This window comes from Amblyraja radiata, chromosome 30 (assembly GCF_010909765.2).
Source record: "Amblyraja radiata isolate CabotCenter1 chromosome 30, sAmbRad1.1.pri, whole genome shotgun sequence".
NCBI classification, from domain to species: Eukaryota; Metazoa; Chordata; class Chondrichthyes; order Rajiformes; family Rajidae; genus Amblyraja; species Amblyraja radiata.
Genome location: NC_045985.1, coordinates 4,846,741 through 4,867,207, shown reverse-complemented (window position 1 = coordinate 4,867,207; position 20,467 = coordinate 4,846,741). Strand labels below are relative to the sequence as shown.

At 47.5% G+C, this 20,467-nt stretch overlaps 2 protein-coding genes across 2 annotated transcripts in view; both read left to right on the top strand.

Annotated features, from left to right (window-relative positions):
- LOC116989780 (carnitine O-acetyltransferase-like) overlaps window positions 1–3,328 on the top strand; it is a 42,915-nt gene extending 39,587 nt beyond the window's left edge. The window contains exons 12-14 of the mRNA XM_033047354.1: window positions 573–635; window positions 1,265–1,402; window positions 2,855–3,328. Coding sequence (XP_032903245.1) covers window positions 573–635; window positions 1,265–1,402; window positions 2,855–3,070 — 417 coding nt within the window. The 3' untranslated portion in view covers window positions 3,071–3,328. The remainder of the gene's footprint in view (window positions 1–572; window positions 636–1,264; window positions 1,403–2,854) is intronic.
- Window positions 3,329–6,520: 3,192 nt separating this feature from the next.
- Window positions 6,521–20,467, top strand: part of LOC116989781 (butyrophilin subfamily 1 member A1-like) — a 37,749-nt gene continuing 23,802 nt past the window's right edge. Inside the window, exons 1-4 of the mRNA XM_033047355.1 lie at window positions 6,521–6,747; window positions 12,610–12,669; window positions 13,607–13,954; window positions 15,286–15,570. Of these exons, the coding sequence (XP_032903246.1) occupies window positions 12,612–12,669; window positions 13,607–13,954; window positions 15,286–15,570 (691 nt within the window). The 5' untranslated portion in view covers window positions 6,521–6,747; window positions 12,610–12,611. The remainder of the gene's footprint in view (window positions 6,748–12,609; window positions 12,670–13,606; window positions 13,955–15,285; window positions 15,571–20,467) is intronic.

Genomic DNA, 20,467 nt, shown 5'->3' with positions numbered 1-20,467 from the left:
GACATAAAAACAGCTTTTTTTCCACGAGTAGTAGCTCTACTCAGTAACCAAAAACCTGTAGCCTCCATTTGTTCTGGTATTTTATTTAATTCACATGTTTAATCGATAATGTTTTATTATTAATGTTTAATGTGTCATTCCTAACTCACTGTATGTCATGTTGTCACTTGTGGGCGGAGCACCAAGGCAAATTCCTTGTATGTGAATATTGGCTAATAAATTTATTCAATCATTCATAAACTTATTAATTCATCCCAAAGACATGTGGGTTTGTAGGTCAATTGTCTGATGTAAATTTCACCTGGTGTGTAGGATGGGAAACTGGGATAACGCAGAACTAGTGTGAATGGGTGATCGATGGTCGGCATGGACTCAATGGGCCGAAGGGCCTGCTTCGATGCTGTATCTGTAAACTAAACTAAAGAGGCCAGCATTGCTGCCCTTATAAGCTTTTACAGTCAGCAACGAGACATTTAATTCTAAAAAAATAATAGCAAATACTTTTTTCCCAACAGTATTGCGTTTCACTATAATTAACACTGTGTATCCTTCCACCCCCCTCACCCTCTCAGGCTAACCAGAAGGTTGCGGCATTGAGGAGAGCTATTGACTGCCACAGCGCATACACCGACATGGTAAGGAAAGATCAGGGTGAGCTGCACAAAGTGCTGGAGTAACACAGCTGATCCGGCACTGTCTCTCCAGTAGGTTTACAAGGTTAATTCCCGGGATGGCGGGACTGTCATATGCTGAGAGAATGGAGCAGCTGGGCTTGTACACTCTGGAGTTTAGAAGGATGAGAGGATATTTTATTGAAACACATAAGATTATTAAGGGTTTGGACACGCTAGAGGCAGGAAACGTGTTCCCGATGTTGGGGGAGTCCAGAACCAGGGGAACGTGAGGAGAGAAAGATTTAATGTGAACCTGTGCATAATTAAGAATAAGGGGTAAGACATTTAGACCGGAGATGAGAAAACAGTTTTTCACACAGAGAGTTGTGAGTCTGTGGAATTCTCTGCCGGTTCTCTGGATACCTTCAAGAGAGAGCTTGATAGGGCTCTTAAAGATAGCGGAGTCTGGGGATATGGGGAGAAGGCAGGAACGGGGTACTGATTGTGGATGATCAGGCATGATCACATTGAATGGCTGTGTTTGCTCGAAGGGCCGAATGGCCTACTCCTGTACCTATTGCCGATTGTCAGAATCTTGTATAAACCTGCATCTGCGGCTCTCAAATAAATGTGTTTTGTTCTGCTCACAGGCGCTGAAAGGCTTGGCAATTGACAGGCACCTGTTGGGCCTGAAGCTGCAGGCTATCGAGGAAGGGCTGAGCGTGCCGGAAATCTTCATGGACACATCCTTCGCTGTGGCCACTCACTGGAGACTCTCGACGGGACAGGTCAAGTCATGTCAACTTTATTTGTCACTAAAGGGTCTGTCCCACTTGGAAAAAAATTTCCGTCAGTCAATGATGCCGGCAGTCGCCGAAAAAAATCGCCAAGTGGGACAGGCCCTTTGCACATACAAGATGTACAATGAAATGAAACAATGAGATGTACAATGCCTGCGGTGCTGGCTCGAAGGGCCGAATGGCCTACTCCTGCACCTATTGTCTATAGATTGTGCAAAACAACACAACAGAACAGAACAGAACCAGTATTTACATTAAAAAAAAGACACAACAGTATTTACACCCTGGTGAGATAAGAGTTTATAGTCCTGACGGCCTGTGGGAAGAAACTCCGTCTCATCCTCTCTGTTTTCACATCGTGACAGCGGAGGCGTTTGCCTGACCGTAGCAGCTGGAACAGTCCGTTGCTGGGGGGGTAGGGGTCCCCCATAATGTTCCTGGCTCTGGATCTGCACCTCCTGGTGTATAGGTCGTGCAATGGAGGGGGAGTGTAGTTCCCATGGTGCGTTCGGCCGAACGCACTGCTCTCTGCAGAACCTTCCTGTCCTGGGCAGAGCTGTTGCCAAACCAGATAGAGATGTTTCCAGTCAAGATGCTTTCTACAGCACCAGAGTAGAAGGATTGAAGGATCCTCAGAGAAACTCCTGGTTCTGGACTCCCCCAACATTGGGAATATGTTTCCTGCCTCTAGCGTGTCCAAACCCTTAATTTGGTCCATATCCCTCCAAACCTGTCACTTGCATCTGGAGTTTTTCATTGCAATTTGGTCAAAGAAATGGTGCTGAAATCACGTGCGATACCTAATTATATGTTGACGGTCCTTCTGCAGTTGTACAGGGCCCTAGTGAGACCACACCTGGAGTATTGTGTGCAGTTTTGGTCCCCTAATTTGAGGAAGGACATTCTTGCTATTGAGGGTGTGCATCGTAGGTTCACCAGGTTAATTCCCGGGATGGCGGGACTGTCATATGCTGAGAGAATGGAGCGGCTGGGCTTGTATACTCTGGAGTTTAGAAGGATGAGAGGGTATCTTATTGAAACATATAAGATTATTAAGGGTTTGGACACGCTAGAGGCAGGAAAGATGTTCCCGATGCTGGGTGAGTCCAGAACCAGTGGCCACACAGTTTAAGAATAAGGGGTAAGCCATTTAGGACGGAGATGAGGAAACACATTTTCACACAGAGAGTTGTGAGCCTGTGGAATTTTCTGCCTCAGAGGCTGGTTCTCTGGATGCTTTCAAGAGAGATCTAGATAGGGCTCTTAAAGATAATGGATTCAGGGGATATGGGGAGAAGGCAGGAACGGGGTACTGATTGTGGATGATCAGCCATGATCACATTGAATGGCGGTGCAGGCTCGAAGGGCCGAATGGCTTCCTCCTGCACCTATTGTCAATTGAATGGGTGTTCTTAACCTGAGACTCTTTCCCTTTCACAGGTCTCAGCCAGAGCTGACTGCGTGATGTGCTTCGGCCCGATGGAGCCAGACGGATATGGGGTTTGGTACAACCCTTTGGAGGACCACATCAATTTCTCCGTCTCTGCCTTCAACTGCTGTGAGGAGACGAATGCGGAATGGTTCTCCAAGTCGCTGGAGACGGCCCTCTCCGACATGCACAGCTTGGTCTTGGGAGCTACCGGTCAGACCTCGTAGGGGGACCGGTCTGGAAAAGGCTGCCCGCAATACAAAGGGAGCAATGATCCCTTCCTCTGAGAGGTCACCTCTGCAATATGAACTAGTATGATAGTCAGGCTGATGGATGTTAGTTTCATATGATCCTGCAACTGAACTGATAGTTGGTGCACACACGCACACACACATACACACACACACACACACACACACACACGCACGCACGCACGCACACACACACACACACACACACACACACACACACACACACACATGCACACACACACACATGCACACACACACACACTGGCCCACTCACAGACACACATACACACACACACGCCCACACGCACGCACATGCACACACACACACACACACACACACACACATGCACACACACACACACACACACACACACACACACACACACACACACACACACACACACACACACACACACACACACACACACTGCAGGAAGATGTTTACAACTACAAATTTGCTTTCAAAGGTCAAAGTGTAATACATTTGTTCCCCCAATATGATTCTTCCTCTTGCATATGGCGTGCACAACTTGTTCTATTTGATCTTCTTTGATTGTGCACGCCAGGTTGATTGCATTCGTCGAAACAGGGCGGACCACGTGAAGGTTTGAATCCCCCCCCCCCGATATGAATGATGAACCCCAAGTCATCAAATGTATATTATCTGTTACAAACGAGGTGTGCTCGTGAGGTTGCGAGAGATTTATTAAATAGATTGGATTTCCTTTCATAAGTGACAACATCTCCGGCAACCCACCTGGTTCCACTGCATAGGACACTACACACGTGCAATAAACCTGTTACAACCATGCATTAGCTGCAATTATTTGCGATTTATCGTCTTTGCACCGGCATTTTCGCATTCTCTAACGGCCCCTTTCATTCAGAGTCCAGTGATGGTCTAATTTAGCGCTGTTCCCCAGTCGATAACACTCATCTTGAATCATTTCTATCTCTATCATCACCCCTCACTCCAAAGATCTGGTCTGTTTCCCATTCACTAATGTTCATATCTTGAACTATTTCTATCATTAATTACTGTGCATTGTTCATCCCTTCTTCAGACTTACTAAAGATATCTCGTTTTCTTTTACACCTTGCCCTTCCATATCTCTGGTTTCCCTCTGCCCTGACTCTCAGCCTGAAGAAGGGTCTGGACCCGAAACGTAGCCTGTTCCTTCTATCCAGAGATGCTGCCTGTCCCGCTGAGTCACTCCAGCATTTTTTTGTGTGTCTGTTCGATTTAAACCAGCATCTGCAGTTCCTTCCTACACATTTTGTCTGGGGGGGGGGGGGAAGGAATGGGTGACGTCTCGGGTCGAGACCCTTCAGACTAGCTCTGCTCAGGGTCGGGACCCGAATTGTCACCTATTCCTTCTCTCCAGTGATGCTGCCTGACCCACTGAGTTACTCCAGCATTTTCTGTCTATCTGCCCCAGCAGAGCTGGCCGTGGCAGAGCAAGGATGGACTGGGTGCGATGGGCCACAGTGCACAAGTTGGTCCCGCTGAGTTCCTCCAGCATTTTCTGTCGATCTGCCCCAGCAGAGCTGGCCGTGGCAGAGCAAGGATGGACTGGGTGCGATGGGTCACAGTGCACAAGTCGGCCCCGCTGAGTTACTCCAGCATTTTGTGTCTATATCTTCAGCATAAACCAGCATCTGCAGTTCCTTCCTCCTTACTGCAAGGATTTAGTGTGTTCCCTAATCAATAATGTTTATATCTTGAATGCATTTGATATCCATCGATTGCTATTCAGCACCCATTGTTCATCCCTTAGAATAAGGATCTGGTCTGTTCCCTAATCAATAATGCTCATATCTTGATTCATTTCTATGTCTACCAACACTGTGTGTGCAGCGGTAGATCTATTGCCTTACAGCATCAGAGACCCAGGTTCGATCCTGGCTACGGGTGCTGTCTGTACGGAGTTTACACGTTCTCCCCGAGCCTGTCTCCACCAACCATTGTTCATCCCTTGGTGTAATGCCCCTGTCCCACTTAGGAAACCTGAACGGAAACCTCTGGAAACTTTGAGCCCCACCCAAGGTTTCCGTGCGGTTCCCGGAGGTTTTTGTCAGTCTCCCTACCTGCTTCCACTACCTGCAACCTCCGGCAACCACCTGCAACCTCCGGGAACCGCACGGAAACCTTGGTTGGGGCTCAAAGTCTCCAGAGGTTTCCGTTCAGGTTTCCTAAGTGGGACAGGGGCATAAGGATCTGGATTGTCACAAATTGTCACAATCTCTTGGTATAAGGATCTGGATTGTCACAATTGTTACTTTGGAGATTTAAGCAGTATCCATTATTCATCTTGTGCATCTTGGCTTAGATTTTTCAAGTTGCATCTCAAAGGTGGTGAAAATAGTCGCCATTCGCAAAGTTAAAATCTTTTATTTACTTTGCTTGTTGGAGATTTCCTGCAAATATTCGAGTTAAATGCCAGATCGAGTTCTCTTTGTCTTTAAGGTTTGTGAATTTTATTAACAAGAAATGGTGAGATGTAACAACCTTCAAAATAAATAACTTCATGTAACTGATCTTTTATTGGTACTAATTTCAACAATTTTGTTAAAAATTAAGTTTTGTTGCTTGAGGCATTAATATGCAGAGGGATCTTGGGGTCCAAGTCCATAACTCCCTGAAAGTGACAACGTTGATGTTCAGCTGGGAAAGGCGGCAGAGAAGATTTCCGAGGATGTTGCTGGGACTCGAAGGCCTGAGCTACAGGGAGAGGTTGAGCCATGCCAGGACTTTGTTCCTTGGAGCGCAGGAGGAAGAGGGGTGATCTTATAGAGAGGTGAGGGGAATAGATTTTTGGGACACGCTAGAGGCAGGAAACATGTTCCAGATGTTGGGGGAGTACCGAACCAGGGGCCACACACAGAGTTTATGAATAAGGGGTAAGCCATTTAGAACGGAGATGAGGAAACACTTTTCCACACAGAGAGTTGTGAGTCTGTGGAATTCTCTGCCTCAGGTGGAGGCCGGTTCTCTGGATACTTTCAAGAGAGAGCTAGATAGGGCTCTTAAAGATAGCAGAGTCGGGGGATATGGGGAGAAGGCAGGAACGGGGTCCTGATTGGGGATGATCACATTGAATGGCGGTGCTGGCTCGAAGGGCCGAATGGCCTACTCCTGCACCTATTGTCTATTGAATCTGAGAGGTGGCTTTTTCACACAAGGCGTGGTGGGTGTATGGAACAAGCTGCCAGAGGAGGTAGTTGAGGCTGGGACTATCACAGCGTTTAAGAAACATAGGTACATGGATAGGACAGGTTTGGAGGGATTATGGACCCAAGCCCCGCTGTAAGGTCTTTGATAAGGACCAAGCGCAGGCAAGTGGGACTGGTGTAGCTGGGACAAGTTGGGCCGGACCCTTGAACTTTCTAACTTTCAAACCCTATATTAGTTTCACTTTCTCCGCTCCGCCCATGCATGCTCCATTTTTGCGGAAATGCAAGTCTGTGTTAATCTCCTCTCCCGACGGTCGTCCAGTGAGGGTCCCGGTGGAAGAAAGCGGTCTGTCAGAGCCCGGTCACTCCACTCTGTTTGCTGGTCGCCGGTTGCAGACTCGGTGGGGAGGGGGAGGACCCCCGAGCGAGGAGCGGGGACGAGGGAGGAGGCGAAGCGGCCGCGCCGGGGGATTGACCAGGTGACAAAGCGATCGCTGCCCCCTGTTTGTCGGTGGAAGGGAACACCCCCACCCACAGCCCCCACTGGGTGCGCCTCGGCTCCTTGCCCCTTGAGAGAATCTGGAGAGACACAAGGAACTTGGTTTACAACTTGCCAACGATGTCCCAGCTACACCAGTCCCACCTGCCAGCGCTTGGTCCATATCCCTCCAAACCCGTCTGTCCATGTACCTGTCTGTTTCTTTAACGATGGGATCCCAGCCTCAACTACCTCCTCAGCTATCACAATGAATGGCGGTGCAGGCTCGAAGGGCCAAATGGCCTCCTCCTGCATCTATATTCTGTGTTTCTCCCAACTTCCATATCTATACACTGACTGATGACTCCAGCACTTTGTGTCTTTTCCTGGCAGGTGACAGGAGGTGAGGGTGAGGGTGGGGGTATTGGTGGTGGTGGGTGTGGAGGTGGTGGAGGTAGGGGTGAGTGTGGGGCTGAGGATGGGGGTGGGGGTGGGGGTGGGGCTGAGGATGGGGGTGGGGTGGTGGTATTGGTGGGGTGGGGGAAGGGGTTATTGGTGGGGGTGGGTGTGGAGGTGGTGCAGGTAGGGGTGAGTGTGGGGGTGAGGGTGGGAGTGGGGGTGGGGGTGATGATGGGGGTGGGGCTGAGGATGGGGGTGAGGGTGGAGGTGAGGGTGAGGGTGGGGGGGATGATGGGGGTGGGGCTGAGGATGGGGGTGGGGTGGTGGTATTGGTGGGGTGGGGTGGGGGAAGGGGGTATTGGTGGGGGTGAGGGTGGGGGTATGGATGGAGGTGGGGTGGGTGTGAGGATGGGGGTGAGGGTGAGGATGGGGGTGGGGCTGAGGATGGGGGTGAGGGTGGGGGGGGGGTGATGATGGGGGTGAGGGTGGGGGGGATAATGGGGGTGCGGCTGAGGATGGGGGTGGGGTGAGGGTGGGGGTATTGGTGGGGTGGGGGAAGGGGGCATTGGGGGGGGTGAGGGTGAGGATGGGGGTGGGGGTGAGGGTGGGGCTGGGGGTGAGGGTGGGGTGGGGTGGGAGCGGGGAAGTTGATTAGTAAATGGTAAGGAGTAAGGCCAATAATGAAAAAGTCATAGAACATGAGATAAAATGTTAAGCGAAGAAGAGATATGGGTTGTGAACCCAGCGGGAGTCAAGTCAAGTTTATTTGTCACATACACATACAAGATGTACAGTGAAATGAAAGTGGCAATGCCTGCGGAATTGTGCAAAACAACAGAATAACAGAACAGAACAGAACCAATATTTACATTAAAATAAAGACGCCACAATATTTTCGCCCTGGTGAGATAAGAGTTTACAGTCCTGACGGCCTGTGGGAAGAAACTCCGCCTCATAGAAACATAGAAACATAGAAAGTAGGTGCGAGAGTAGACCACCAGGTCCGTCGAGCCCGCACCGCCATTCGCTCATGGCTGAACACTAAACAGACACACTTACCCACAAACAGTAGACACAAGACACAGAACACAAGACACTACCCTCCCCTTTATACCGCTATCACCCCTCTCCACCCCAAGAACCGCGTGATCTCCTGGGGGAGGCAAAAAAACGGATAAAAACCCAGGTCCAATTTGGAAAAAAAATCCGGGAAATTCCTCTCCGACCCCAATCCAGGTGATCGACACTTGTCCAGGAGATCACTCAGGTCTTACTATACTAACCATACCTAGGTCCATATCCCTGCCCTCTCCCCGTAGCCCCTTATCCCCTTGGCAGCTAAAAAACCATCTATTTTAGACTTAAATATATTTAACGTTTCTGCTTCCACTGCTCCCTGGGGCAGTGAATTCCATAAATTAACCACCCTCTGGGTGAAGAAGTTCTTCCTCATCTCAGTTTTAAAAGAGCCCCCCCTTATTCTGCGACTATGTCCCCTAGTTCTAGTTTCCCCGATCATTGGGAACATCCTCGGTGCATCCACCCGATCAAGGCCCCTCACGATCTTATATGTTTCAATGAGATCGCCTCTCATTCTTCTAAACTCCAAAGAGTAGAGTTCCAGCCTACTTAACCTTTCCTCATATGTCAATCCCCTCATTGCAGGAATTAATCTTGTAAACCTTCGCTGCACTGCCTCCAGGGCTAGTACATCCTTTCTTAAGTATGGACCCCAGAACTGTACACAGTATTCCAAATGTGGTCTCACTAATACTGTGTACAGCTGCAGCAAGACCTCCGTGTTTTTATACTCAATCCCCCTAGCAATAAAGGCCAAAACTCCATTGGCCTTCCTGATTGCTTGCTGCACCTGCATACTAACTTTTAGTGATTCATGTACTAATACCCCTAGATCCCTTTGCGTTGCATTACAACGCAGCTCCTCCTCATTTAGAAAATAACTTGCCCTATCATTTTTTTTCCCAAAGTGAATGACTTCACATTTATTAGTATTAAATTTCATCTGCCAAGTTGTTGCCCACTCACCTAGCTTATCTATATCCTTTTGCAGACTCTTCCTATCCTCCTCATCCCCTACTTTTCCTCCCATTTTTGTATCGTCCGCAAATTTTGATATATTACACTTGGTTCCCTCCTCCAAATCATTTATATAAATTGTGAACAACTGGGGTCCCAGCACCGACCCTTGCGGAACCCCGCTAGTTACCGGTTGCCATCCCGAGTATGAACCATTTATCCCCACTCTCTGCTTCCTATTTGTTAGCCAATCCTCTACCCATGCTAATATATTACCCCCAATCCCATAATTTTTTATTTTTAGCAATAGTCTCTTATGTGGCACCTTGTCAAAAGCCTCATCCTCTCTGTTTTCACAGCGTGACAGCGGAGGCGTTTGCCTGACCGTAGCAGCTGGAACAGTCCGTTGCTGGGGGGGTAGGGGTCCCCCATAATGTTGCTGGCTCTGGATCTGCACCTCCTGGTGTATAGGTCCTGCAGGGGGGCGATTGTAGTTCCCATAGTGCGTTCGGCCGAACGCACTACTCTCTTCCTGTCCTGGGCAGAGTGTTCCCAAACCAGATCGAGATGTTTTCGGATGCTTTCTACAGCACCAGAGTAGAAGGATTGAAGGATCCTCGGAGAGACTTATCCTCAGAAAGGATTATAGGTGGAAGGGGGGTCAGGAGGTAGTGGGAGAGGAAGGTGAGAAATGGGTTCAAATCCAGGTGAAGCAACGAGAAAAGAGGGGGGGGGGGGAGGAGGTGGGAGGAAGAAATGGGAGATGTTTGTTGGGTAATTTCATTGAACACTTATGCTTGGCCCACCAGGACCTGCTGGATCTCCCGGTTGCCGACCATTTTAACTCCCCTTCCCATTCCCACATTGACCTTTCTGTCCTGGGCCTCCTCCATTGCCAGAGTGAGGCCCAGCGCAAATAAACAACTTCGGTATTCTGACTGCGCATGTTCAGGTCATCGGTCACAAGCGACAAAAGACTCTCGTTAGCCGTACCGCGCGGCGTGGACACACGGACCTGCGCCTCAGCCGCAGTTGGGACCGATCCCGGGTCTCCGGCGCCGCAAATGCTGCCAAACCGCTGGTCTCCCGTTTATTTATTTATTTATCCATTCATTCTAATATGTAATTACTGATTCTGTTCTATTCTGTTCTGTGGTTTTTTGCACAATCCTCGGGCATTGCCACTTTCATTTCACTGCACATCTCGTATGTGTATGTGACAAATAGACTTGACCGCCACTGGACCATCCCCGTCCCCTCCCGAGTGCTATCCCCCCCAACCCACCCCCTCCTGTCGGTCCGGAGACGGCCAGAGACGTCGGGAGTCAGGCGGGCGCGGCGCCCACAGGCAGCGCGGAGAAGCAGCGCTAAATCCAGCTCATCTCTGCCCGTCTCACAGGGCTAACCTACAGCCCTGCCTGGACTGACGGGAGGCCCAGATGCCGAGAGTTTTTATCGCTCGTGACTTTTGACAAATCCCATGATTCCTTGCGTTTTTCGTAATACCGAACTCGCTTATTGGAGGAACAGCACCTCATATTTCATATAAGTAGCTCACACTGTTGAATTCCCCAATGTTATGTAACTTCTCCTGCACCTCCCTCTCCCCTTTGCCCCCTCCCTCCTCCCTTGTCACTTCACCGGTCCCAGTCTTGACCACATTGCATCCCGCATTGTCTCATTGTCTGTAAGGTAGACAAAAATGCTGGAGAAACTCAGCGGGTGCAGCAGCATCTATGGAGTGAAGGAAATAGGCGACGTTTTGGGCCAGAACCCTTCTTCGGACTGACGTAAGGTGGGGGGGGGGAGATGAAAGGAGAAAGGAAGAGGAAGAGAAAGAGGGCTGAGGGAGAGCTGAGAAGGGGAGGAGACAGCAAGGGCTACCAGAAATTGGAGAAGTCAATGTTTATGCCATTAGGGTGCAAACTGCCCAAGCGGAATATGAGGTGCTGTTCCTCCAATTTGCGGTGGGCCTCACTCTGGCCATGTAGGAGGCCCAGGACAGAAAGGTCAGATTGGGAATGGGAGGGGGAGTTGAAGTGCTGAGCCACCGGGAGATCAGGTTGGTCAATGCGGAGGTGTTCGGCAAAATGATCGCCAAGCCTCCACTTGGTCTCACCGATGTAGATCAGCTGACATCTAGAGCAGCGGATGCAATAGATTAGGTTGGAGGAGATGCAGGTGAACCTCTGTCGCACCTGGAACGACTGCATGGGTCCTTGAATGGAGTCGAGGAGGGAGGTAAAGCGACAAGTGTAGCATTTCTTGCGGTTGCAAGGGAAAATGCCCGGGTAGGGGGTGGTGCGGGAGGGAAGGGAAGAATTGACCAGGAAGTTACGGAGGGAGCGGTCTTTGCAGAAAGCTGACGGGGGGAGATGGGAAGATGTGGCGAGTTGTGGGGTCACGTTGGAGGTGGCGCAAATGACGGAAGACTATTTGTTGTATGTGACGGGTCTGTAACTTGTTTACACCTTGGCCACAGCTGACAATGGCCTGTGTGGGAAGGAACTGCAGATGCTGGTTTAAACCGAAGATAGACACAAAATGCTGGAGTAAATGCTGATGCTGCAGTAACTCAGAGGGACAGGCAGCATCTCTGGAGAGAAGGAATGGGTGACTTTTCAGGTCGAGACCCTTCTTCAGACACTTCACACCCAGTCTGAAGAAAGGTCTTGACCCAAAACGTCACCCAATTCTTCTCTCCAGAGATGCTGCCTGACCCGCTGAGTTACTCCAGCACTCTGTGAAACGTCACCTATCCATGTTCTCCACAGATGCTGCCTGACCAGCTGAGTTACTCCAGCACTCTGTGAAACGTCACCTATCCATGTCTTCCACAGATGCTGCCTGACCCGCTGAGTTACTCCAGCACTCTGTGAAACGTCACCTATCCATGTTCTCCACAGATGCTGCCTGACCCGCTGAGTTACTCCAGCACTCTGTGAAACGTCACCTATCCATGTTCTCCACAGATGCTGCCTGACCCGCTGAGTTACTCCAGCACTATGTGAAACGTCATCTATCCATGTTCTCCACAGATGCTGCCTGACCCGCTGAGTTACTCCAGCACTCAGTGAAACGTCACCTATCCATGTTATCAAGAGATGCTGCCCGTCCCGCTGAGTTACTCCAGCATTTTTTCTCTACCTTCACTTACAATGGATTATTCCCTTTATCATCTTTACTTTTTTTGCATATCTTTCATTCATTTGCTCTTTATATCTCTCTCTGTCTCGATTTCCCTGTCCCGAGTCTGAAGAAGGGTCTCGACCGAAACGTCACCTATTGCTTTCCTCCAGAGATGCTGTTCTGACTCGCTGAGTTACTCCAGCTGTTTGTGTCTATATTCTGACAACAGATATGTAAACATATTACTCTGGAGACAGTATTATCTCGACAAATCGACCTCTAAATATTTTCCTTACAGTGATGGATGGAAGTCACATCAGTATTTTGTTCCTACTCTGTATTCATCCAACGTTATCAGGTAAGTTATCTTTTTCGTTCCTTAATTTTCAATTGTGTTTTTCAATAAAGCATATTAAATATGTGTCGCTGGTGCAGACTAAAGCACTTGATCTCAAGCTCCTGTAACTTCTTCCCGATGGCAACGGAGAGATATTTCCGAAGATCTTTCCTGGTCCCAGAACTCTGATGCAATCATAAAGAAAGCACATCAGCGCCTCTACTTCCAGAGAAGTTTACGGAGAGTCGGTTTGTCAAGGAGGACTCTCTCGAACTTCTGCAGGTGCACAGAAGAGAGCATGCTGACCGGTTGCATCGTGGCTTGGTTCGGCAACTTGAACGTCCAGCAGAAAAGGCTGCAAAAAGTTGTAAACACTGCCCAGTCCATCATCGGCTCTGGCCTCCCCACCATCGAGGAGATCTATCCCAGTTGCTGCCTCAAAAAGGCTGCCAGCATCATCAAGGACCCACACCATCCTGGCCACACACTCATCTCCCCGCTGCCTTCAGGTAGAAGGTACAGGAGCCTGAAATCTGCACCATCCACTGACACCAGACTATTAAACCCAACTTCAAGCAAACTCTGAACTATAACAGCCTATTGCACTTTATCTGTTTATTGATATATATATATGTGTGTGTGCGTGTGTGCATGTGCGTGTGTGTGTGTGCGTGTGTGTGCGTGTGTGCGTGTGTGCGCGTGTGTGCGTGTGTGTGTGTGTGTGTGTGTGTGTATATATATATATATTCTATGGTATATAGACACACTGATCTGTTCTGTATTCATGCCGACAATATTCTGTTGTGCTGCAGCAAGCAAGAATTTCATTGTCCTATCTGGGACACATGACAATAAACTCTCTTGACTTGAGATGAATGTGTCTACAAACCAAGCTGTGATGCATCCTGATAAAATAACTGTGTCGTGATGTTGTGTGAATTTTGTTCCGTTTCACCAGGGAGGATCCGCATTTTTGGTCCGAAGGTCGACCCGGTGGTCTCGGTGGGGAAAGATGTTGTGCTGGAGTGCCAGACGGAACCAACAACAGCCCTGAGTAACTTGGAGGTCAGATGGTTCAAAAACGACTTTTCCTCACCAGTACATCTGTACACCAATGGGCATGACCTGCTGACCGCTCAGGACAGTGCCTTTCATGGCAGGACGGAGCTCTTTAACAAAGAGTTTTCTAGCGGAAATGCCTCACTTAAATTGAAGAACATAAATGCTTTCGATGATGGGGTGTACACCTGTTTCATCGACTTCAAACAGGACTACGAGGAGGCGAAGATCCGGCTGTATGTGGGAGGTCAGACCATCTGATTACGATATCTCAAACTGCTTATCACTATCATACTTTAGAAGGATGAGAGGCTATCGTATGGGAAAGGGGGAAGTACAACGGGATCGGGGGGGGTCCTTGTACATCAGTCTATGAAAGTAAGCATGCAGGTACAGCAGGCAGTGAAGAAAGCGAATGGCATCTTGGCCTTTATAATAAGAGGAGTTGAGTATCGGAGCAAAGAGGTCCTTCTGCAGTTGTACAGGGCCCTAGTGAGTAACTAGAGTTTGGTTTGGTTTAGAGATACAGCGCGGAAACAGGCCCTTCGGCCCATCGAGTCCGCGCCGACCAGTGATCCCCGCACACTAACACTATCCTACACACACTAGGGGCAATTTACAATTATACCAATCCAATTAACCTACAAACCTGCACGTCTTTGGAGTGTGGGAGGCGACCGAAGATCTCGGAGAAAACCCACGCAGGTCACGGGGAGGACGTGCAAACTCCGCACAGACAGCACCCATAGTAGTTGAATATAGGAGCAAAGAGGTCCTTCTACAGTTGTACAGGGCCCTAGTGAGACCACACCTGGAGTATTGTGTGCAGTTTTGCTCCCCTAACTTGAGGAAGGACATTCGTGCTATTGAGGGAGTGCAGCGTAGGTTCACAAGGTTAATTCCCGGGATGGCGGGACTGTCATATGCTGAGAGAATGGAGCGGCTGGGCTTGTAAACTCTGGAATTTAGAATGATGAGAGGGGATCTAATTGAAACATATAAAATTATTAAGGGTTTGGACACGCTAGAGGCAGGAAACATGTTGAGAGAGTCCAGAACCAAGGGCCACAGTTTAAGAATAAGGTGTAAGGCATTGAGAACGGAGATGAGGAAACTTTTTCACACAGAGAGTTGTGAGTCTGTGGAATTCTCTGCCTCAGAGGGCGGTGGAGGCAGGTTCTCTGGATACTTTCAAGAGAGAGCTAGATAGGGCTGTTAAAGATAGCGGAGTCAGGGGATATGGGGAGAAGGCAGGAAAGCGGTACTGATTGTGGATGGTAGACAAAATTGCTGGAGAAACTCAGCGGGTGCGGCAGCATCAATGGAGCGAAGGAATTGATTTCCTCCCGTCCATAGATGCTGCCGCACCCACTGAGTTTCTCCAGCAATTTTGTCTACCTTAGATTCTCCAGCATCTGCAGTTCCTTCTTGAACATACTGATTGTGGATGATCAGCCATGATCACAGTGAATTACGGTGCTGGCTCGAAGGGCCGGATGGCCTACTCCTGCACCTGTTGTCTATTGTCTATTGATCATGCATGCAATCCTGCTTTGATGTTTTACACTTGCTTTCCAGGGATGGGTCAGCAGCCTTGGGTCCAGCTGGAAGGAATCGGTCAGAAGGGCATTCGAGTCGGGTGCAGGTCTGATGGCTGGTTCCCTGAGCCACACGTCCGGTGGATGAACGGGGACAGAGCAAACCTAACAGGACAATCTGTGACAATGGAGAAAGATAAGACCACTGGCCTCTTTACTGTATTGAACCAAGTTGAAGTAACAAGTGATTCTGTGGACAGATTTTCCTGCCTAATGCAGAACAACGTATTGAAGAAAGAGGTGGAGGCTCACTTTGAAATATCAGGTGAGTGCCCGACTTTGCAACCAAACGTTATTCCCAAACTTTTACCAATAATACATTTCTGATCTTCTGCTGCATTATGAACCATCCAGACCTCACAGGTCGCCTGGGGCAAGTCTGCTTTCTGTCCCCAGAGTCAGAACTAAACCTGGAGAAGCAGCGGTTAGTTTTTATGCACGACATATATGCAACAAACTTCCAGAAAAATGCAGGTCCGATCCAAATCTCAGTTCTTTTAATTCGGGGCTGAAGACTTTTCTGTTTGATGCTGCTGTTCATCTACTATCTAAATGGCGTCAAGTTGGGAAAAGGGGAAGTACAACGGGATCTGGGGGTCCTTATTCATCATGAAAGTAAGCATGCAGGTACAGCAGGCAGTGAAGAAAGCGAATGGCATGTTGGCCTTTATAACAAGAGGAATCGAATATAGGAGCAAAGAGGTCCTTCTGCAGTTGTACAGAGCCCTAGTGAGACCACACTTGGAGTATTGTGTGCAGTTTTGGTCCCCTAATATGAGGAAGGACATTCTTGCTATTGAGGGAGTGCAGCCTAGGTTTACAAGGTTAATCCCCGGGATGGCGGGACTGTCATATGCTGAGAGAATGGAGCAGCTGGGCATGTACACTCCGGAGTTTAGAAGGATGATAGGCAATCTCATTGAAACATATAAGATTGTTAAGGGTTTGGACACGCTGGAGGCAGGAAACATGTTCCCGATGTTGGGGGAGTCCAGAACCAGGGGCCACACACAGTTTAAGAATAAGGAGTAAGCCAGTTAGACCGGAGACGAGGAAACACTTTTTCTCACAGAGAGTGGTGAGTCTGTGGAATTCTCTGCCTCAGTTGGAGGCCGGTTCTCTGGATGCTTTCAAGAGAGAGCTAGATAGGGTACTTAAAAATAGCGGAGTCAGGGGATATGGGGAGAAGGCAGGAACGGGGTACTGATTGTGGATGATCAGCCATGATCACATTGAATGGCGGTGCTGGCTCGAAGGGCCGAATGGCCTACTCCTGAACCTATTGTCTATTGTCTATATTGTCTATTCATTTCGAACACTGCACTGTAATTTTTATTCGTGTATTTTATACTTGTCTTAATCTATTTTAGCTTATTTTTATTTTCTATTCTTTTTAATAACCGTTTTTGATTGCTTTTTAATGCTTTATGTAAAGCACTTTGAATTGCCTTGTTCCTGAAATGTGCCATATAAATACTTTTGCTTGCTTACTTGCTCATGTTTGGCAGGGAACTGCGGTTTCGGGGTTATGGTTCCAAGGTATCTTTCTTTCTGCAGATGGCTTTCACAACTTTACCCATAACAATAGACAATAGACAAGTTTGCAAGTTATTGGAGTGACCCCATTCGGACCATCGAGTCCACTCCGCCATTCAATCAAGGCTGATCTGTGCCTCCGAATCCCAATTTCCTACCTTAGACAATAGACAATAGGTGCAGGAGGAGGCCATTCTGCCCTTCGAGCCAGCACCGCCATTCAATGTGATCATGGCTGATTATCCACAATCAGTACCCCGTTCCTGCCTTCTCCCCATATCCCCGCTATCTTTAAGAGCTCTATCTAGAAAGCATCCAGAGAACCAGCCTCCACTGCCTTCTGAGGCAGTGAATTCCACAGACTCACAACTCTCTGTGTGAAAACGTTTTTACTCATCTCCATTCTAAATGGCTTACCCCTTATTCTTAAACTGTGTGTGGCCCCTGGTTCTGGACTCCCCCAACATCGGGAACATGTTTCCTGCCTCCAGCGTGTCCAAACCCATTAATAATTCTCCCCATAACCCTTGACACCCGTTCTAATTAAGAATTTGTCTATCTCTGCCTTAAAAATATCCACTGACTTGGCCTCCAAAGCCCTCTGTGGCAATGAGTTCCACAGATTAACTACCCTCTGATGCGAGATGTTCCTGCTCGCTGTGGTGACAGATTTTTATATAATTTCAAGGATTCTTTCATTTAGTCACTGGAGACAGGGGATCAGTGGATAATCGATATGCACTCCCGAGCTCTCCACGAGGCATTCAATGCCGTAGAAAGATGAATCTTCCAAACACAGTCTCTTTACCAGACTGATTCCTGGGATGTCAGGACTTTCATATGAAGAAAGACTGGATAGACTCGGCTTGTACTCGCTAGAATTTAGGAGGTTGAGGGGGGATCTTATAGAAATGTACAAAATTCTTGGACAGGCTAGATGCAGGAAGATTGTTCCCGATGTTGGGGAAGTCCAGAACAAGGGGGTCACACAGTTTAAGGATAAGGGGGAAGTCTTTTAGGACCGAGATGAAAAAATCTTTTTTTACACAGAGAGTGGTGAATCTGTGGAATTCTCTGCCACAGAAGGTAGTTGAGGCCACAGTTCATTGACTATATTTAAGAGGGACTTAGATGTGGCCCTTGTGGCTAAAGGGATCAGGGGGTATGGAGAGAAGGCAGGTACGGGATACTGAGTTGGATGATTAGCCATGATCATATTGAATGGTGGTGCAGGCTCGAAGGGCCGAATGGCCTACTCCTGTGAAAAAGCTACTTTCTTAACTACTAAACCAGGTTCGCTTCTTAATAAACAGACACCACACAAACTGTTTGGTAGACCAGTTCAAAACTTTACTTAACATCGGCCGATGGAAGGGAGCGAGAATTCCAGTCAAGTGACCAATACAGACACTTGACCGTCTTCCGTCCCCTTCCTCTGAACAACAGAATTACATTGCCTTAAATAGGGTTTTTTTTGTCCCCTTAGCGCATTTCACAGACATTAGTCATGATCAGAGGTACAGGAAAAGGTTTCCACAGAATGCATCACATCAAAGGCCTTTGTTTACATGTTACAAGATAAATTTGGCCATTTGGTTTACGACATTTTATCTTTCTACTTCCCTGGTTTCACTCTCGTCCTTCATAAACATTGGCCATTTGGATAATGCCATTTTATCTTCACAGAGATCACCCTAGCTCTTTCGCTGCTTCCTCTCTGTCATTTGGTCCCTCATAAACATTGGCCATTTGGTTTATGGCATCTTACTTCACAGATATGACTAGCTGTTTCTCTCTTCCTTTCTCGCCTCCTCCCCCATAACATTGGCCATTTTGTTTACGGCATCTTACTTCAAAGAGATCTAGCTCTTCTCTGCTTGTCACTTGGGAGACAATGTTATGGTATTTATTATCCCACACACTGCAACCTGAGGCAAGCCTAATTTGAGACTAAATATAAGCTGTAAGCTAGCCCAGAAGCCAATTTAATATCTTCTTATATTTTTAACTAAAATTCAGCTTCATCATTCCATCCTTTTATCAAAATTTTGATAACAACTACAGTCCTTGCTGAGTACATACGAAAGACCATAAGCATCTCATCAGACAAATTAATAGTACACTAGTAACACAATCAATTCATAGTGGACAATCGTTCCACAAGTCCCTCCAAACATTTTAAATGGCCACCAACCTCCCCCGAACGTGACACTAAGATACTACCATAGGACAGGAAAAGGATCATAAAAATTGCTCAGCCTTTATTCGGCTTCGCTTGGAACTCCCCGTGTGCTGGTGTAACTGGTTCATGCTTCTCTTGTGTGGCACTGCATTTGCAACATAACAATGCCCTGTCACAAATATACTGTTTCCTAAAAATACACCAGTGCCTTGGTTGTGGCAAAAACAGGTAGATTTAACTGGCCTTTGCAGACCTCTTACTGTCTGTAGTCAGGTTATCTTTGCTGCGCTTGTCATGTTTGACTTCAATCTTGTTTAAAAGGAGGTGTGTACCATCCTTTAAATGTGAGTTAGTCCGCAAGTTTGCCATTCTGAAGAAAGTTCAGTCCATGTGGGCTGGGCCACCCCAGAATAAAGGGAGCATCAATAGCCCATTGTCCTTGTTTCCACAAACTGTTCACAGTCAATCAAATGTATCCAGCGACGATGATCTTCAATCTTTACAGCAGTTCATGTTGTTAGCAACACTTGGTTGTTCTTTTCAATACAGTCTCAATTTTTTCTTGTCCCAGCACCATCATCGTATAGCTTTTATGGCCTTGGTCACTGGTTTCCAGCAAAAACTCCTCCAACCTGGGAATGTAGATCTGGCAAGACATGGGTTAATTGCCGTCCATACATAATTAGTTAATTGCCCAGGGCCTGTAGGTGGCTTCCCCCCCACTCTCCAGGGGGTGGACGCGGCAGCTTTTCCTTCATTTCCCTCACACAGCCCATGCTACAGCAACATCTTTTTGTTTGGTTGCAACCAGTAATCTTGCTTCATTTGCATTTTAGAAGACAACATCTGTTATCATATCAAAACAATCTTTCCCAAAAGAACTCACTCAGAATCAGTAATCAATAATACATTTTCTTTTTCTCTGTAATTTTGACATTTCCAATCTCATTTAACACTTTAATCGGGAAGAGTCTTTTTTTAAAAAACTTGGTTCAAAAGATTTATAATCAACCAACACTTTATCATTCGAGTATAGCTCCGCCCCCCCCATTCATGCCTGTTTCTTAACGGAGCACACCATAAACTGTCCATTTGCATTTTAAAGGACAAACTTCTTAAAGCGACACACAACTTTGCTCATTGCTTCGAATTTCACACATTCCACACACAAAAACATTGCTTTACAATCAGTACATATACAAAAACATTGTTTTACCAGCAGTATATAATTTCATCTTCAAAGACGTCCCTTTGTAATTTCCCTTTTTCTGACAAGACTTCTGTTTACCAAAATCCTGGTTACCTAACCCTAATTGGACATTGATCCAGATCATGATTAGTCAGACTCCCCTTGACTTTTCAGTCTCCCTAGCTCTTTCCTCATTTCTCCATCAAATTTCCCTTCATCCCCAATTTTTTTATAACATAGTTGCCTGTCAGAAAA